The sequence below is a fragment of the Pangasianodon hypophthalmus genome, chromosome 13 (genome assembly GCF_027358585.1).
Source record: "Pangasianodon hypophthalmus isolate fPanHyp1 chromosome 13, fPanHyp1.pri, whole genome shotgun sequence".
Taxonomy (NCBI): domain Eukaryota; kingdom Metazoa; phylum Chordata; class Actinopteri; order Siluriformes; family Pangasiidae; genus Pangasianodon; species Pangasianodon hypophthalmus.
The window spans coordinates 7,219,833-7,239,630 of record NC_069722.1 but is presented as its reverse complement, the minus strand read 5'-3'; the positions used below and the strand labels follow the sequence as shown (position 1 = coordinate 7,239,630).

Genomic DNA, 19,798 nt, shown 5'->3' with positions numbered 1-19,798 from the left:
CGTTAGGAGGTCTGGCCACGCCCCGTTCTTTCTCCTCCTGTCAATCAATCACGCGCGTTCTCCCAGAGGTTAGCTGTGATCAGGATGCTCGTCCATCCCTGCATGCACACTCTGGAGCATCTTCAGCTGACAAGGAAAATGCACATTCTTGTGAAGTCTTGGATGCTTATAAATATATATTAATTCAATCTGATGGAGTGCATCTGAATTTTACACTATAATCTCATCATACAGGTCAAGAGCTTCACGTAATGTTCACATCATCATCATCTTCATCATCATCATCTTCATCATCATCTTCAGCTCAACATCAGGATTTGGTTGCCGGTAACCAAACATCAGCTCATCTTTGTCCAGTCTGCAGCTGTCCAGTTCTGGTCAACCTGTTCCCATAATAGCCTCAGATTCCTGTTCACTTCCTGTACAGCAGAGGAACTTGATGTGATCTTCTAGCAAATTCAAATTCAAATTTAATTTGTCACATGCATAACCATACACAGTGCGACATGCAGTGATATGCTTTATACAGCTGTTCCGACATAAAATACAGAAAAATATTAAATATAAAGAAAAATATATACATTATATACATATACATAATACATAAAATATAAAATATGTAAAGAAAAATATATACATAAAAATATATATAAAGGGGAAAAATGTGTATAAGAATATAAATATATATATGGATATATGGATGGAGGCAGCAGCAGTCTGACAGTACAGATATAATATTACAGTATTATATCTATAATAATACAGTATTGTAGCTCATCTGGTCTAAGGTTTGAAGGTTTGTGCATTCTGCGATGCTTTTCTGCTCACCACAGTTGCAAAGAGTGGTTAATCAAGTTACTCCAGCCTTCCTGCCAGCTCTTACCAGTCTGGCCATTCTCCTCTGACCTCTCTCATTTACAAGGCTTTTCCACCCACTGAAATGCCTCTCACGGGATATTTTTATCCCCCTGTACCATTCCGTGTAAACTCTATAGTCTGTTGCGTGTGAAAATCCCACACCAGATACTCACACCACCGCATCTGGCACCAGTAACCATGCCACAGCCAAAGATCACAGTGCACTGGGAGTGGGAGTGGCCTAAACCACTATTTTTTATGTCCCTATTTTTTTAAATGACCACTATTTATTTATTTATTTATGAAATGCCTGTTTACACAATTATTATTTTTGTTTGTACCTCCCTGCGATATTTTCTAACAATAGAGCTGTGCATGGGACTTTTATTTATTTATTTATTTATTAAATGTCTGTTTACACAATTATTATTTTTGGTCGTACCTCCCTCTGATATTTTCTAACAACTGCATTTGGTAGCTTATTTAATTAATGAATTAAACCACCACTGCCCTGACCAGGCAGTTACTAAGGATGAATGAACACTGCAAATGGATGTAATGAACATGATCTTTATTTGTTCTCTATGAAAGTAAAAACCTCCCACTCATGTGAGTTTGGTTTACATAGTTTTTGTTGTAATTATTTGTAATAATAACCAACACAACAACCAAGACCAATTTAAATACACCATGTTGGATTATTTAAATTAGAATCCTAACATACTTCCTGGAAGGATTTCTAACATCTTTTCCATAAGGCATCATACACACTTCCCCACGTTGAGCAGAGCAAGTGTATATGCGCTGCCTGCTTTAAACTCGCTTTCCCATGATGCTTCGCAGCAAACGTTTACGTTTATACCATTCATACTTTGTTTGGGGGTCAAATTGAATTTTCGGCTCTTATTATTAAAATTATGTTAAAGGTATTCTTTTATGACTTCATGCAGAATAACACATTAAAATTTCAACATTGTGACAGTTTTTTTTATTACAAGTAGACATGTTAATAAAAGTTCTGAAAGCATTTTGTTTTTAACCCTAGCCTACTGTACCTCTCGTAATGGTACAACCCAAGTTTCTCACGGAAACTGTTGTTGTTTACAGTTTTGCGCTTATCCTGCAGCCATGAGGTGAGAATAATGTTTTGTAAGATTTGTTTGACGTTAAATCACAGAAAGCAGTGTGTATTATAGAGTCTGAGTACTCAGATATATTAGGTCTGGCCTCTCAAATGTATCGTATACGACACTTTTGCTGTCCTTGCAGTGTAGCAGCTACAGTATCGCCATTTTGTTAGGAAGTCAGTTGCTACACTGCGTCAGAGGAGTAGCATTTATTTTTAATAAAATATCAATCATTATAGCATCAAGTTGTCACATGAAATTTCTCTTTGAATTGTATACTCGTGCTTTAGTAAATCCTCGAATCTTTTATGGGTTATATAAATCATCTTTAATGTTGTTTTGGTAAAAAATACAACAAAACTGTAGAACTGAGCTCAGGCCTTGAGGTAGGAAACCCAGTTCAGAGGCATATAAGCTCACTGTACAAGAAAACAACAAAAACAACAACAACAACAAAACAATGTGATAGTCAGCTGAAGTTATTGGCATCATTTCAAATGGGCACAAATAAATGACACATACAATAAATGAGATTTTGAGCTTAAACACACAGGGATGCTATATAATATTTTTTTTTTCAAATATGTAGTGGCTTCAAAATTAATTTAAGAAGCATTTCTTGAAGAAAATAATGTCTAACACAGTTAGAGACCCTTGTAAAGGATCTCGGACCCACTCCTCTGTACAAAACATTTCAGACTCCTTTATATTCTTAGATCATGATCAGTTCAGACTACAGGTTTTTTTTAATAGGGTTTAAATCCAGAGACCTGGATAAACATTGATTTTTTTATCCCCATTTCTGTTTACTTGTATATATTCATTCATTCATCTTCAGTAGGCGCTTAATCCTGGTCAGGGTTGAGGGTCGAGGGTTGAGCTGGATCCAGAGTTTGTCCTGGGCACAAGGCGGGAACACATCCTGGATGGGACGCCAGTTCATCGCAGCATATCGTGCACACACATTCACACCTAAGGGCAAATTAGTCACTGATTCACCTACTGGCATTTTTTGGGAGGTGGGAGAAAAACAGAGAACCTGGAGGAAACCCAGAGAATATGTGAAACTCTGTACAGACAGTAAACTGAACTCAGGAGTGAACTGGGGACTGTATATGTTTGGGTTATTATCTTGTATATTACTATACCGCCAAGTCTTAATCCTCAGGCAGAGGCAACCACGTTTTGGGTTAAAATATTGTGGCACTTAGCTGAATTTTTGAGGTCACCAATTTTCACAAGGACCCCTGGACCACTCAGTCATCCACCACCATACTCATGGGTCCAGCTCCTGGAAATTTTTCAAGTGTTCCAGATTTTTAAACTTTATATTAAGGCTCTGATTGAGCTTGGAGGTATTTTAAAGTGCTCATGTATATTTTTCACTGAATTGTGAATCTTAACTGTGCAGATCAGCAACCATCTGCCTCTTGGTGCTGCAGGTATCAATGTGTCCTACTGCATGAAAAAAAAAATGGTGCTAACATATAATTTTGAAGAAAGCCTTATTGTTTTTAAATTAAACACTTATTCTGGTTCCCACCTTTCTTTCTGCAGTATGCTCAGGCTCCAGAAGAGGTTGGCATCCAATGTCTTGCACTGTGGCAAAAAGAAAGTGTGGTTGGACCCAAATGAGACCAATGAAATTGCCAATGCAAACTCCAGTAAGCAAGTCAGGTCTTTCTAAAGTCTTCTAAATCCAAATACTCTATCAGTGGATTGATATCACTGCAGCCAGTTGCTGCAAGTTGTTACATCTTAACCTCCAGTCTGCATGTCTCTTCTTTCAGGGCAGCAGATTCGTAAGCTGGTGAAGGATGGTCTGATCATTAAAAAGCCTGTAACAGTTCACTCCCATGCCCGCTGCCGCAAGAACACACTGGCTCGAAGGAAGGGCCGCCACACAGGCATTGGTAAGCCAAGATGTTGTTAGTTACTTATAGATTAACAAAACCTTTATCTTTTTTTGTAGATATACACTCACTGTTCACTTCATTAGAAACACCTGTGCAGCTGCACATTCATGCAATTATCTAATCAGCCAATCATGTGGCAGCAGCACAATGCATAAAATCATGCAGATACAGGTCAAGAGCTTCAGTTAATGTTCACATCAAACATCAGAATGAAGAAAAATTGTGAACTCTGTGACTTTAACCATGGCATGGATGTTGGTACCAGATGGGCTGGTATTTCAGAAACTGCTAATTTCCTGGGAATTTCACACACAACAATCTCTAGAGTTTACACGGAATGGTACAAAAAAAACAAAAAACAGAGGTTGAAACACCTTGTTGATGAGAGAGATCTGAGGACAATGACCAGACTGGTCTGAGCCGACAGGAAGGATATAGTAACTAGCACTCTTTACATTCGTGGTGAGCAGAAAAGCGTCTCAGAATGCACAACACATCAAACCTTGAGGTACAAGAGCAGGACCACATCAGGTTCCACACCTGTCAGCCAAGAACAAGAATCTGAGGCTATCATGGGCACAGATTGACCAAAACTGGACAGTAGAACACTGGGAAAAAACAGGTGATTTTTTTCTAATCTTCAGCTGTCCAGTTTGGGTGAGTCAGTGCCCATGATAGCCTCAGATTCCTGTTCTTGGCTGACAGGAGTGGAACCTGATGTGGTCTTCGACATCATGAATGTACAGGTGTTCCTAATAAAGTGGACGGTGAGTGTATTTACTCCATATTGATAATCCTCAACAAAATGGAAAAGTGCTGGCAATATTTTACATACACTTCATATCCAATACAAAGCGTTACCCTCTCGTCTGGGTCATAAGAAGCAACAATTCTGTAATATTTATAGTAGTCTAGCTTTCTCATCAGTGTCATCACAGAGCACAGTGCTTCATCTAGTGGCCATTAATCGCAGGTTCAGGTGACATATTTTAGCACCTGTACTGTTGGAACCCGAAAGCAGATCACAGGGTGACCATATGGGTCTGATGTAGATATATTTAACTACCTCAGATACAAATGGCCTTACAGTCCAGAAAAAAACAGGTGTATTCCAGCAGTCGGGGGAATTTTACTGTCAGTGCATATTATGGTTGCTGTTGTGATTTTAATACAGTCTCTGTATTGAGTCACTGTGTCTGAAAATGCATGTTTATAAGACTGAGTTGATGTGGAATGAACAGGTAAGAGGAAGGGCACAGCAAACGCTCGCATGCCAGAGAAGCTGTGCTGGATGAGACGGATGCGGATTCTGCGCAGGCTGCTCACACGCTACAGAGAGGGCAAGAAGATCGACCGACACATGTGAGTCTTATTTCTAACTTTGTCTCTACATTACGTACAAATTCGTTAGGGATTTACTTTTAAAATATCGATTCATAGAACCAAGAATTAAAACACAACCTGGTAGAAAACATTTTAGAGTTCATTGTAGTTAAGTTAAAATCTAGCTGATGTAATGCTGTTATTTATTCAGAAATGAACGTATGTTTGCATTAGTGTAAACTGTGAATCTAGCAGTCTGGGTCTGGAGTGACCGTAACATTTTACTGGAATGAAGAAGTGCAAACCGTGGGATGGATGCGTTAAGATCTTTTCAAGTCATATTTCATGTGAAAGAGCTAAATAAAATTTAAATCTACTGTCAGCACATTACTTAAAGCTGTTCCTAATATATCCAAATCTTTAACCATACTTCTAGCAAAGAAACAAACAAACAAACAAATAAATAATTAAATAAAGCCTATGAAAGAAAATAGATGTATTCGAAAAGATAACATCTTGTAGCCTACTTTGGTCACATTCGGAAGAAGTGTATGGCATTATTATTATTATTATTATTATTATTGTTATTATTATTATTATTGTTATTATGACATAATTATACTGAGTAATGTTAAAACCTACAGTTCATGTTATTTGTGAGAATGTCTAGGTCAGAGATGGACAAGCTATGGCAAACTATCATTTAGCATTTTATGTGGTAACAGATCATATATATAATTATTCTTGCCTCTAGATGGCAGAGAAAACGCAAGAGTAGTTTGTTTGCCGATGATTCGATGTGTTGGAGAAAATTTACTCTGAGGGAGTTTGACTCTGAACGCCGAGTGTGAAGACAGACTGTCTTAGCTGTCGTGCTGAGGAGCAGGATAATGAAGCTTACAGACTAGTTGCTAGTCTACAGACTTGGCAGAATATATTTTTTCACAATTCTATAATAACAATAGTTATTTTGTTTTTTAGCAAGCCACTTGTATTGGAAGTTTTTGTGGTGGAAAAATTGGCAGATATTAAAAATAGATAGTTGAAACAAGTTTTGTAATTTCTTTGCTTGACTTTCTTCCTTACACTGTAAATTGTTGTACAGTGTCATGAAAAAAGTATTTGCCCCTTCCCCATTTCCTTTATTTTTGCACATTTATCACACTAAATGATTTCAGATCCTTATTTGAAGTGTAACGTAAGACAAGCAGAACATAAGGAAACACAAACCACAGTTTTTAAAAGGTCATTTCATTTATTGAAGGAAAAAGATCATGTAACAACTATATCACCCATGTGAAAATGTAATTACCCCCTAAACTTAAACATTAACTGCCAACGTAACAGCAGCAACTGCGATCACATGCTTCTGATGACTGGAGCTCAGGCTTTCACATTGCTGTGGAGGAATTTCAGGCCCACTCTTCTTCACAGAATTGCTTTAATTCAGCCACATTGGACAGCTTTTGAGCTTGAACTGCCCATTTAAATTCCTGCCACAGCATCTCAATGGGGCTCAAGTCAGATCTTTGACTAGGCCACTCCAAAACCTTCATTTTGTTTCTTTTGAGCCATTCAGAGGTGGACTTTCTCTTGTACTTAGGACTGTTTTCTTGCTGCATAACCCAATTGTGCTTGAGTGTAAACTGACAGATCAATTAGTGTATGAGTGTTGGTATGATGTTCTTATTATGGAATGCTGTCTTAGCTTTACACCTGATCTAACAGGACCCAGGTCTTCCAAAAAGTTCCACTTTTGTCTCATCAGTCCAGAGAATATTTACCTCAAAAGGCTTGGGGGTCATCAAGGTGTTTTTTGGCAAATACGAGACAAGCCCATATGTTCCTCTTGGTTATCAGTGTTTTTTCGCCTTGCATCTCTTCCATGGATACCATTTTTGCTTTTTCTAATGGTGGAATCATGAACGCTGACCTTATCTGAGGTGAGCGAGGCCTGCAATTCCTTAGTTGTTCATCTGAGGTTTTTTGTGATTCAGGGATGAGTTGTCGTTGAGCTCTTGGAGGAATTTTGATTGGCCAGCCACATCTTGGGACACCACTGTTCCATGTTTTCTCCATTTGGAGATAACTGTACTCACCGTTAAATCCCAGAGACTTATTGATATATTTTAATAACTAGAATAACTCATCTCTTCCAGAATTTCTTTTGATCACTACATAGTGTGTTGCTTGTTAAAATAAATGAAATAAATAAAATGAAAATAAGTGAAATGATCATTTAAAACTGTAATTTGTGTTAACTCAGATAGTCTTATATTAAATTTTGATTGAAAATTTGAAACAGGTGTGAAAATTTTGCAAAAATAGAAATAATCAAAAAAGGGTAAATTTTTTGTGGCAGTGTATAAAAGCAACAGAACACAAGAGGGAGTGTTTTCTAATAGATAATGTCATGACTGTGGTTTGGTCGCAGTCGAAGGCGATAGCACACTCTTTCTTGTGTTCTTTGCTTAAGGATAATATTCCTTGTGTAATTTATCTCCAAGTAACACCCTGATTTTAGTTTTCTAACCTCCTTTGCTCCCATTGAAAGTATATTATGGAGACACTTCAATACATATAACTGCCTGTCTCCTCTCTCAGGTACCACATCCTGTATCTGAAGGTAAAGGGAAATGTGTTCAAGAACAAGCGGATCTTGATGGAACATATTCACAAGCTCAAAGCGGACCTGGCTCGCAAGAAACTCCTGGCGTAAGTGTGACTGACAAGCACTTCCTGTGGTGCAAGCAGCAATATATTTATTTAGTGTCCAGGCCTGTAGTCAGGGGAAGTTTGAACATGACGAGCAGCTGAGAGACACGTTATTGACAGACTGTGCACGCGAAGATCACCTCAGTCTTTGTTTGCACTGTCCCTGTTATCAGTTATTGCCGTATTATCTCTAATCACGGGTATTCAGTGTAAGGTGAGCTCATTAATGCTACTCAAACACCCGTTATTCCTGCTCAACGTATTGTTCCTGAATTTGCATACAAAGGGAGCAGTAGTAATACCTGTCTTTGAATTTATTGTTGTCTATACATCTTCCAGCTACTTTACACTGTTGCCCCTTCAGCTGTTTGCACTTTCTTTAAGTTATTCTGTATAAGACTACACGTATATGTAAAAGTGTAAGGCACACAAGCAGTATGGACAGTTCCCAAACATTAAAGCCTGTCTCAAGCTAAAACACGGGGTGGACTGGCCATCAGGAGGTTCAGGAAGGTTCTCGCTTCAGTGTTACCACTCAGAAGTTAGATGGGTGCAGTAGTGTTGTGTAATTAATTTTAATTTATTTTATTATAAAACTACTTTATTGTATTTATTTTTTTATGTTGTAATACTAGTTGATGCACTTTTAAACAAATATAAAGTGGCCACTCTAAAGCAAATTCTGTGGCTATTTTTTGTCCTCAGTCCACCCCTGCTGCTAATACAGCTACTGGCAAGACACGTTAATAGTGTTACTAGGAGACCATTTAACAAACATAAAACAGACATTATAATAGTACAAGACGGCTCAGAGATCCACCCTAAAGCCTGATTCTATCTTTTCTAAAATAGTACAGCATGTCTGATAGTATCATTTTATAGCTTCTTTCATTCCTTCTTTCTGTAGTCACCAAGCAGAAGCTCGTCGCTCTAAGACGAGAGAGGCCCGTAAACGTCGAGAAGAAAGACTTCAGGCCAAGAAGGAAGAGATCGTCCAAGAACCTATCCAAAGAAGACGAGACCAAAACCAAAAAATAAGTTTCTCCTTTCAATTTCCTTCTACATGTATTCAATTCAATTCAATTCAAAAGCTTTATTGTCTGTCCCAAATAGGGTAGAAAATTGTCTTTAGACAAAAGGCTCAACACACAAACAATACAAATAATCATCACAACAACACTTTACATTACATACATCACTTCACAACTATAATAATACATAAAAAATTCATTTTAAGATCCATTTTAAAATACCAATCGCAGTTGGGATAAAGGTCTTCTTATACTTGGCCCTTTTCACTGAAGGCACTTTATACCGTATACCAGAGGGAAGTAACTGGAAAGAACTATACAGGGGATTCAATTCAATTCAATTCAATTTTATTTGTATAGCGCTTTTAACAATGAACATTGTCTCAAAGCAGCTTTACAGAACATAAGAAACAAAAACATGCAAACAGTCCTAGATGAGAAGAGTCTACCACAATAACAGAGGCTTTCCTTTTTAATGCCACAGTAAAGAGATCAGTGAGAGGTGTTTGTCTCTCACCAAATATTTTACTCGCCACATTTATAATCCTGAAAAGTTTGTTTTTGCTCTGTTATACAAAATAAAATGGTTAAAATAAACCTATTTGGAAACTGTTTTCATTTTGGTCTTTGGTTTTTAGGGTTTTGAAGACAATAGATCACTTCCATAATATTCTAATATTTTAATTATTTTTCCACATCAATATCACATAAGTACTGTAAAATATGTGTGGCAGCCTAGAAAACTCCTTCACATGATCAATAATTTTTACTATGTAAAGGTCTGAAAACTACAGGCCTGAACTGAAATATGATTCTCTTTTGCATGTATCACAACCAGAAGAAAGTTTGGTTATGCTTAAAAGAGAAAATCGCATTTAAAAGATTTCATTCCAATTCCGCTGAATGATGCCGCACCTACATTGACAATTATAACCTACTCTATTTATGGAAAAAAACATACATGTAAACAATGTGCAGTGGAATTAGGGCACGCTTCCTGTTTGTGTGGTGGTTGACTGCATCGCCATGGCAACACCATTTGCGGTTTCAAAAGTTCCTTTAATATTATAAGCAATTTAATATCATGGATATCTTGACATCATTCTAACCAAATTTGAAGGGCAAGGGAACTACCACTGAGGCAGCCGTCAGCAATCCTACCACTCACAGTCCACCTTTGCCGCCTCTCCTCTTCATTCATGCAACTGATGCATGCACTCAAAAGACCATTTGTAAGCAATTATCTAAAAACATAGATGAGCAGTTGCAAGCAATTTGCTTACTTTATTCACATATATTTACTTTAAAACAAAGATATTTTTCTGAGACAGGATTCAACTTTACAAATTAAAAAACAGTTCTAGTACAGATGTGAAGGTTTTTTTTGCTAGTAAATATGGTGCTGTTCTTACATTTATAAGCTGTAGGTAAGAGAATGTTGGATCTGGATATTAGGACAACAGGTGAATGTCTTTTACCTGAGATTGGATTCATCGCTTCGCAGATCTGTAGAAATATAATAAATGGCTCAGTTTACAGAGTAGTGGGAGTGAAGACGTTTAAGGCAACATAGAAACAATTGACACAATTTGTATGAAAAATGTACATTAAGGTTAAAGGTGAGTTTAAGCTTCATTCATTTAAATGAAAACAAAATCCAACCACATCACTCTTTTTTTTTTTAAAACTTTTTTTTTTTTAACCTAAAGGGAAAAATATACAAAACTGCATTCGTAACAAATGCAGAGCCCCATACCCAGTGTCATAAGAAGTGCAAAAGAGGCAATTTCACAGTTATCATTACATTCAGTAACACATATTCACTCTTAAAGGTACTGCCCCTTTCCATATCATAATGCATGCATAGGCCATCTTCAGTCTGAGAAATCACTAATATTTGAATTTAAGCATATTGAGCTAACTGGCATTGCAGAAAAAAAGAACCATCAAAAAGATTTAATTATTCATTAAATTATACTTCATTATGTCCTGCTACAGTTACAGCACTGTGTTGTCATCTATAAGAAGAATTCAGGCTGAGTGTCTGCGTAGAGCAGAGCAGTGCACCTCTCTTAAATAATTACAGAGCCAGCACTCTTAGAAAAACTGTTAAAATCTAACCCTTTAGAGTATTTTGGTGATCTCTCTGGAGGAACCCTTAAAGGTTCTATGTAAAACCCTACAACAGAGTGTTTCCCTATCAGAAAGAATTCTAAACAAATTATTGAAACTATTAAAGAACCCTTTTCTAAGACTGTAGGAGGTAACCTTTGACCAGCAGCTGGATAATCACATAATTACCACCTCTGCTTTCTACTAACTGGACATGCTCAGTAGTTTTCAACCGCAAGGGGTTTTACATTCTTCCACAGTGTGAACTTCAGTAAACAGTAGATAAAAGTAGTATTGGCTCTATTGAACTATGATTGTCTCAATGCTTCAGAGAAACGTCTTTATACTAAGAAGTACCTGTTTCAGCTTTTGTTAACTAATTAAATGTTCTATTCTTGCAAATTGCACCAATGATTATTAGGTTAATCCTATTAGGGTGGATGTTTTTAAAATGTGTGGTAGTTAACCTGACAGGGATGTACCTGAATGCAAATACATTATTCAGATAGAACAGATAATGCGTCATAAAAGAACATGAATACAGATCTTCACTGTAGATAGAGTACTGTTTTTTTGCTTTTTTTTAAAGAAAGCTTGCCAGCTTCAGACTTGGTGTGTGCATCAGGATCAAATAAAACAAACAAACAAAGCAGTTCTAAAGAACAGCTGTCGCGGAAGCTCATAGGGAGAGTTACCAGGTTTCAGCAAAATTCCCACCCTAACTAGAATTCAAGAAATGTAGTAAAAGACTTGAAACTAGCCCAAAATGTTTGCACAGAGGAAAAGGCGGCTGGGTTTGGCACTCAGTGTGGGTCTCAAACCCACAGTCCTAAGAGGAAGTATCCCATGCTCTACAAACTAGCTAGCCAGGTACCAGAATAAATAAGTAAATAATAAAATAAAGTTTTAATAATTTGTGAATGAAACCGATACAATCAAATTTTTAGACCAGAACTAACTGTTAACGGTACTAACTGTGTTACACCCCTATAACCTGAGTGATAAATTACATGAGTTTATCATGGCACAGTTTAACAGTGGGCACTCCACATATACTATATGGCCAAAAGGTTGTGGACACCTGACCATCACACCCATATGTGGGCCTTCTTCAAACTATTGCCACAAAGTTGGAAGCACAAAATTGTATAGGATGTCTTTGTATGCTGTAGCATTACAATTTTCCTTTCACTGGAACTAAGAGGCTCAAACATGTTCCAGCATGCCAATGCCTCTGTGAGCTCCATGAAGCCATGGTTTGCCAATGCTGCAGTGGAAGAACTCGAGTGTCCTGCACAGAGCCCTGACCTCAACCCCACTGAACACCTTTGAGATGACCTGGAACATTGACTGCACTCCAGACCTCCTCACTCAACATCAGTGCCTGATCTCAGTAATGCTCATGTAGCTGAATGAGCACAAATCCCCAAAGCCATGCTTCAAAATCTATTGGAAAGCCTTCCCAGAAGAGTGGTGGTTATTATAACACTACATTTGGAATAGGATGTTCAAAAAGCACATATGAATGTGATGGTCAGGTGTCCACAAACGTTTGGCCATATAGTATAGTTTAATTTGTGCACTCCCCTAGGTGCAGATGGATCACACCCTTGTTATGGAGATTCAGCAAGGCTTCAAACTCAGCTGGCATTGCATGCATTCTTTTGTTTGCTGGTTGGTTATCATAATAGTGGTTGGTGAGTGGCTGGTGGGTGTACGGGTGTGTTCCGAAGGGCCAGAAGCCGTACAGATGGACGTTGTTGCAGAGCTCCAGTGCCAGGCTGGCCATCATGATACCAGTGCTGAGGCGCAATGAGCGAATTCCCTGACCACGCCAAAAGCCTGCCAGACTTTTCAGATACGCTGGGTTAAAGAAGACCGCCCGTGGGCCATGCTTGCTGAAGTCCTCCAGTGAGTAGAGGACACGCAGGGACACAGCCGTGTTCTGCCCAAATGAGAAGGCAGGCAGCATGAGTAGAGCGTCCCCATACAACCGCATATCCTCCACAAATGGCCGTCGGCGCTCATTTAGCGATCGGTACCTGCAAAGAATCAGAGAGAGAAATAAGAAGTTTAATGCCTAAGGTATTGTCGTGAAGTACTTGTCGATGAGCTTTGAGATTTGGGGGTGTTGTGTTATGAGAGGATAAGACGATGAAATACGTTGTGCATGGTATAACACCTAACACATCTACAACCTGTCATCAACTTTGCCATGCCTGACTATAAGAGCCAGTCTCTTCAGTGTAACACCTACTTTCTTTACCACCAACTATAAACCAAAAACAATAACAAAAACAAAAACAATTTTTCTCTCTGTGCTTTAGGGAAGGGAACACTTTGTTACCATGGAATGATGACTCTGAATGTTGCTCAATAGTCCTAAAAATAATGTCCATCCAGCACCACTACTAGCTAGAATCATTTATACATTCTGTAATTGCTCTCTGACTTGTTTTTGTTTTTTTTAAGGATTTTCTTTGAAAGAATAAAAGCACATCAGATTGGAGCTACTGGAAGTCTGACAGCAGTAATACTGGAAATGTGACCAGTGATGTGATCAGATCGCTGTACATAAAAATGCTCCATCAATGGATTATCAGTTTATCAGGGATTATGAGACACTATTCATGTTAATTTAGGTATTTAGTATAATCCGTACTTTTAATATCAGATCGTTTTAAATTCAAATTCAATTCAAATTCAAATTTTATGTCACATACATAACCATACACAGTACGACTTGCAGTGAAATGCTTTATACAACTGTTCCGACATAAAAAAGAAAATATAGAAAAATATTAAATATAAAGAAAAATATATACATGAAATATATGAAGGGATTTAAAAAAGTGTATATATATATATATATATATATATATATATATATATATATATATATATATATATATATATATATATATATGGATATATAAATGTCTGTTTAACTGTTAATGCCAGTAGTATAAAAAGTGCAAATTAAATAATTACATTCCTGTATGAATGCCATGTGAAAGCTGAACCCCACAGATGAAATAAAGAATCTACCTATCTTACATAATTTCCATAAACACACTCACACATACAGCTGCATGTCCAACCCAGACTCACTTTTGAAAGAAGATGCTGGGGTTGGCTGTAACAAGGTGTGTTTTGTTTCCCACGTTTCTCTCATGTCCGCTGCTCAGTGGAGGAAGATTACACCTGAGAAACAAAAGGGAGAAGAAGTACAATGAGACGGTGGGAGAGATTTGATGTGCAGTGTTTGTCATAATGTGTGTTTTAGATTATTTAGTCGATTTCTTTTTCCGATTCTCGCTGTCTAGGTACCCGGGGTAATTACATCTTTATATAAATGGCTCTTGTAATTTGATCTTCACATACACATGGGGATGCTGTTGATTTTTCCACTCTGATTGGTCAGAAGGTGTTGATTAATTTTCTACAACAGCAGCTCTGACAGCAGTGCTGGCTGTAATTCAAATCACAGGTTTATATTAACGTGCATGTTCGAATACATTATCCTTTCTATAGTAACAGATGTTCCACATAATGTAAGGCTAACAATAAATATATAATCATGGATATGGTGAAGCTTTCTGTAAGGAGTCGTTTATTTAACATTTATGGAAGGAGTCTCCAGTGTCAGCGCTTTGTAACAGTCAGTAGTTTTTCTTATGTGGGTTTTCAGGACATAGGACTTTGTGCTTCCTGGTAACATACTCTGTGTTTTTTTTGTCTTATTAACTTCAAGACGGAAAAAAGAGAGGCTGGTGAAGGAAAGACAGTTTATAGCTGCTATAATATAAGTGATAACAGGAATTAACCTGTCTTGTGGATGTTCCACAACATTAAATTTAACTATAAACTGTTAATAGTACAACATGTCGTTGATTTATAACTTGAAAATTGTAATAATAATCAAATTGCTGTGATATTAATGGAATAAAACACTTTGGGATATGCTGTTATAGGAAAATAGTCAACTTTGGGGTAAGTTCCCCATTGTTATTTTCCTATAACAGCACACCCCATTGTGTTTTATTCCTCATGTGTTTTGCCGTATTAGTGTTATTTCTAAATATACAGTGCTGTGCAAAAGTCTTAGGCACCATTTTGTACACATTTTGTTATAAATGTTTATTTCCTGACCTCTGCATTAGTGAATCAGTACAAAAACTTTTTATATTTCCAAATGTTTCCAACAAAAAAATTAAATGTTACAGAAAAATATTTGCATGTCAGTAAAGAAAGCAAAATATTATGTAACCGACCACTTTTCAGACAAAAAGCATAATGAAGGCTGCTGGGTTTTGCTGCAAAAGAAGAAGCAAGTGTGACAAAGTCTCCAGAAGTACTGTGGCAGATTCTCTAACATGCTCAGTAAAACCTACCAGCTAATGTCCTTATAAAACTGCACAAATTGTACCTGAAACTACTGTTTTTATTTTGTAGAAAATAAAAGTAGTATTATAGTATTTTTGTTTATGTAGAAACTTTTAATTTCATTATTTTTGAAGACTTTTGCACAGTACTCTATGTATAATATGTTGCAATACATTTTATATTTAACAATTTTTTAAAATAAGTTTTATGATATGGAGTTTCATATCACAGTCAGTTTTCCTTACATTCTGCTTCTCTTACTGACTGTTGACTGTATAACCCCTGCTGCTCCAGCACTGCCCTAAAACATTATACTCCATCCACCAGGCTTAACGTTTTGGTGCTAGAATGCAGTTTTGTTTGTTTTCTCCCAACATAAGTGTGAACATTTATTAAAACATTAAAACACGTGTCCCTTAATTCACCGAATGAAATGATCAAACCTGATGACAAACGTAGCAGAGTCGATTTGTTTTCCACAGCTGCTGTTGGCTAAGACGCCTCCGTTGCCTATTACAGCACACGAGTCCCATGGTGCTTTTTCAAAGGGGCTCTCCTAAACACATGTACACACACATATTAACACATTGTACAATCAATCATATATTGTATTTTATTTGCATATTTCTGAGATGTCATACCTTAGGAAATAGACTGAACAGGGCTGGTGTCACCACTATTTTCCTTTTTTGATCTGCATCATAAGTAATATTTGTTCCCACAGGTGAGTTGACCTGTGTAACCACTGCATTGGAAATGGCATTGCAACTGCTGCCTAGCGATGACCTGAAAAAAATACTTTTATCGTACTTGTATCTTACTGAATCTTACATTTATGCACATTTATCAGCAGGGGTGGAAAAAAACTTGAGTAATTATACTTTGGTACTTTACTTAAATATTATTTTGGCATATTTAAACTTGAAGAAGAAACTGAATATTTGTACTCTTAGTTAATTATATTTCCAATCTTTGCATTTTTATTTAGACCTTTAACAAAGTATTTGTTAAAAACTCTTGACAGTCTGTTCTTCTTCTTCTTCTTCTTCTTCTTCTTCTTCTTCTTCTCTTGTCCAGCCAGTGACTGCCATATATCAATCAAATGGGCTCCAATCCTTTTCATTTATATTTCGATTTAAAGCATCCAATCGGTTCACAAATGTAGAAAAATAATGATTAAGAATCATGACAATTTGTCATGTATTTGTCTGTAGTGACCTTCTCATGCTACACTATGTAGATTATGGGCTATTCTTGTGTGTTTGAAGATGGCTAAGCCACTGGACTGCAGTGCTGAACTTGAGGATGAGCGCCACTGGCCCTACCTCAATAAAAAATGTTTCACTTTACTTTAGTAAGCAAAGACCAGTGTAAAATGTGGTGTCTTCTTTGCCACCCAAGAAGGCACAAACTCCATCTAATTTGAAAAAGAAAAAGAAAAAAAAAACTTGTGGAGGTAAGTTTTGTTAATTTGCTCATGTTAATAGGCTATATTTAATTAAGTTAGCTTGTTTTCTTTGCTAATGCCTCTTTAGACTAGCATCCAGTAGATAACATTAATTGGCAAGACAACAAGTCATATTCTAGTTAATTGTGAGCATTTGTTATTTACATGATATTTTACTTCTGATTAATTCATTAGCAAACTATGTAGGGTTAGTCATGCATATGACCAACAAACTTACAGAGATTCAATGATGTTCTCAGGCGAAATTGCATATTTGCTTATAACAGTTTAGAAATTAATACTAGTTATTTTTTCCTTGAAAACCTGGTATTACCTAATTTCATCAGTTACAAACATTTCCTTTTTTTTTTTTTTTTTTTTTAATATTTGAGTACATTTGAAAGAAGCAACTTTTAATTTTGATTTTAGATCAGTTGCATTAACTTCACTTGTTATGAATTCTTTTGAGGAACTGCTGGATCCATTATAATTTGTTTAAAAAGAAAATAGATGTGTTGCGGATGCTGCTACTGCACTACAGGAGCTGCTGGTGTTTTGTGATTTAGTTTTCTGATTAAGAATTTTGTGATTTATTTTGTGATTAAGTATTGTGATATGGATTATTGATTTTTTAATAAGCAGAGGCTAAATGGTAAATGGCACATCATTAAATTTGCAGAGAGTTATAAATATCTCAGGACAATTATTGATAATGAATTTAACTTTGATTTAAACACTGAAGCAGTTTACAGAAACTCCAACCAGAGACAATATTTTTAAGGAGATTAAATGTTTTTAACATGAGAAGAGAATTGATTTTTATAGATCTTTTATTAAGTCAATTTTAACATTTGGTCTTATGTATATCCTGGTTCGATAATCTGATAATCCTGATAATCAGGAACAGGAACTGCTTAAAGTGATAAGGTAGCTACAAGATGATTGGAGCGCAGCAATCCTCACTTTCTGATATATTTGAAGCCAGAGTCTACCAGAAGACAGGGAACGTTGTGGGCGATATCATTCATCCCCTGAACGAAGAATTTATACTACTGTGTTCAGGAAGAAGATACAGACTGCCTAGGGCTCAGAGCCACAGATACAAAAAATATTTTTTACTATGTGCAATAAATATGTTTAATTTACAAACAAAGTAAGTAACTTGCGACTAAAGTTGTAATTACACTTTAAATTACATTTATTGTTCTTTGTCTTTCTATACATTGTTTTATTATATGTAGTTCACATACTTCACTCACGTGTAATTTCTCAGTACTTTTTTCCAACCCTGTTTATCAGATATTAGCACGTTTGTTTTTTTTTTTCTTTATTATCCTTGTTGTGTTGTCATGGGTTGTGACCTGTGTGTTTGTTACCTGAAGGATTTAATGTTCTTGTCCTGCTTTTTCCATTTGTAAGTGTAACTTGCTAGTAGTTTGTCAATAATGGCTTTTTCCCTGGAAGACAACCACACACACACACACACACACACACACACACGTGCGCGCACACACATAGACGCCCAAATACAATAAGGAAGCAGTGACAAGTGACAGTAGCACTAAATACTGACTACTGGCTCTGTATGACTTTTAGTTTAGCTTTCTGTATAATATCAATTTGTGCAATGTTTCTGTGAACAGTGTGGCATTCTCACTTGCTGTTTGCAGCATTTTGTTTAACTTTGGGTGGATCACTGGCTTTGTGTGGATCACTGCTGTGCTACAAGTACCTAATTACAGTGATTTTGACCAAATGTATTAGATTTAATCTAGATTGGCTCCTGATTAGAAGTTGCATAATTTTTTCCTTTTATTATATAAAACCCTTGACTTATTATCTCAAAATAAACTTATTACAGCAAAGTTTTGACTGATTGTTAAGATTATGATCAATGACTATAACAAAAAAATGATTTATTATGTTGAATTTTTAAAAAAATTTTTTAAAGAAATGTTTGTGATCCCATCTTCTATTCTTCAATACCGTCTATTTACACAAAGGATGGGATAAAGGTTGTCCTGCTGAACAACTAGTACACTAGATAAGATTAAGATGAGATAAGATTTTATGATTTTATGTCTATACAATATGTCTAAACTTTGAAATAATAAGACAGAACTGTTAGATACAGCAGAAAAAAAATTGAGAGAAGCAAATGTTCTTTTCTACCCGGTGAAAATGGGCTTCCTTGTGCCAATAAAATGAAGTAATTTCTAACATTTCTCAATTCATTAAACATTTAGTAAACATTTCTCTATTCACTTTATGAATATTCCTTAGTTTTCAAAATGTAGAGAATTTAAAATCAGGTAATTTAAACATGTTTTTTTGTACAACAGTTTATATGTTGTGTCTGTGAACTGTGTTGCATTCTCACTTGCTGCTTGCAGGATTTTGTTTAACATCAGGTGCATTTTGTTTAACATCAGGTGCATTTTGTTTAACATCAGGTGCATTTTGTTTAACATCAGGTGGAACTGTGAGAGGTGCAACACTGTGAGGAGACACAGAGAAAATCACTTGAAGCTTTTCCAGTAATGAGATATAACACACCCGCAATAGTCTCTGTGTTTTAGAACACCTCAGTTTCTTTTGTTTCATTACAATATAATCACTATTATTGACACAAACCAAACACAATGATATAGAAAGGTCATTAAATAAGGAAAGATAAATCTTTGTGGAACTTATTAACTGCTTGCTCTCAGATACTAATGAGAGTCTAAATGAGTGTTTCATTAAAGGCAGGCATACTTAGAGGGTAAATTGATCGTAACTGCAAATAAAAGACACATAGACAGTGTGAGTATTACACACCGCCCGGCCGAAAAAAAAGTTGCACACATTAATATGTCATTGAACCACCTTTAGCTTGGATTA

At 36.3% G+C, this 19,798-nt stretch overlaps 2 protein-coding genes across 2 annotated transcripts in view; one reads left to right on the top strand and one right to left on the bottom strand.

The window, feature by feature from the left end:
• The first annotated feature begins 1,902 nt into the window (after window positions 1-1,902).
• Window positions 1,903-9,567, top strand: rpl19 (ribosomal protein L19). The gene is given in 7 exon segments (XM_026916930.3): window positions 1,903-1,991; window positions 3,543-3,649; window positions 3,776-3,898; window positions 5,143-5,263; window positions 7,829-7,939; window positions 8,847-8,934; window positions 8,936-9,567. Coding segments are annotated over 7 exon segments (597 nt in total). The 5' UTR covers window positions 1,903-1,986; the 3' UTR covers window positions 8,978-9,567.
• Window positions 9,568-9,572: 5 nt separating this feature from the next.
• The window catches only part of LOC113527945 (alpha-2,8-sialyltransferase 8F), a 39,398-nt gene continuing 29,172 nt past the window's right edge, over window positions 9,573-19,798 (bottom strand). The window contains exons 8-13 of the mRNA XM_053239233.1: window positions 19,296-19,412; window positions 18,292-18,372; window positions 16,110-16,254; window positions 15,912-16,024; window positions 14,194-14,286; window positions 9,573-13,124 (exon numbers count right to left, since the gene is read on the bottom strand). Of these exons, the coding sequence (XP_053095208.1) occupies window positions 12,653-13,124; window positions 14,194-14,286; window positions 15,912-16,024; window positions 16,110-16,254; window positions 18,292-18,372; window positions 19,296-19,412 (1,021 nt within the window). The 3' untranslated portion in view covers window positions 9,573-12,652. The remainder of the gene's footprint in view (window positions 13,125-14,193; window positions 14,287-15,911; window positions 16,025-16,109; window positions 16,255-18,291; window positions 18,373-19,295; window positions 19,413-19,798) is intronic.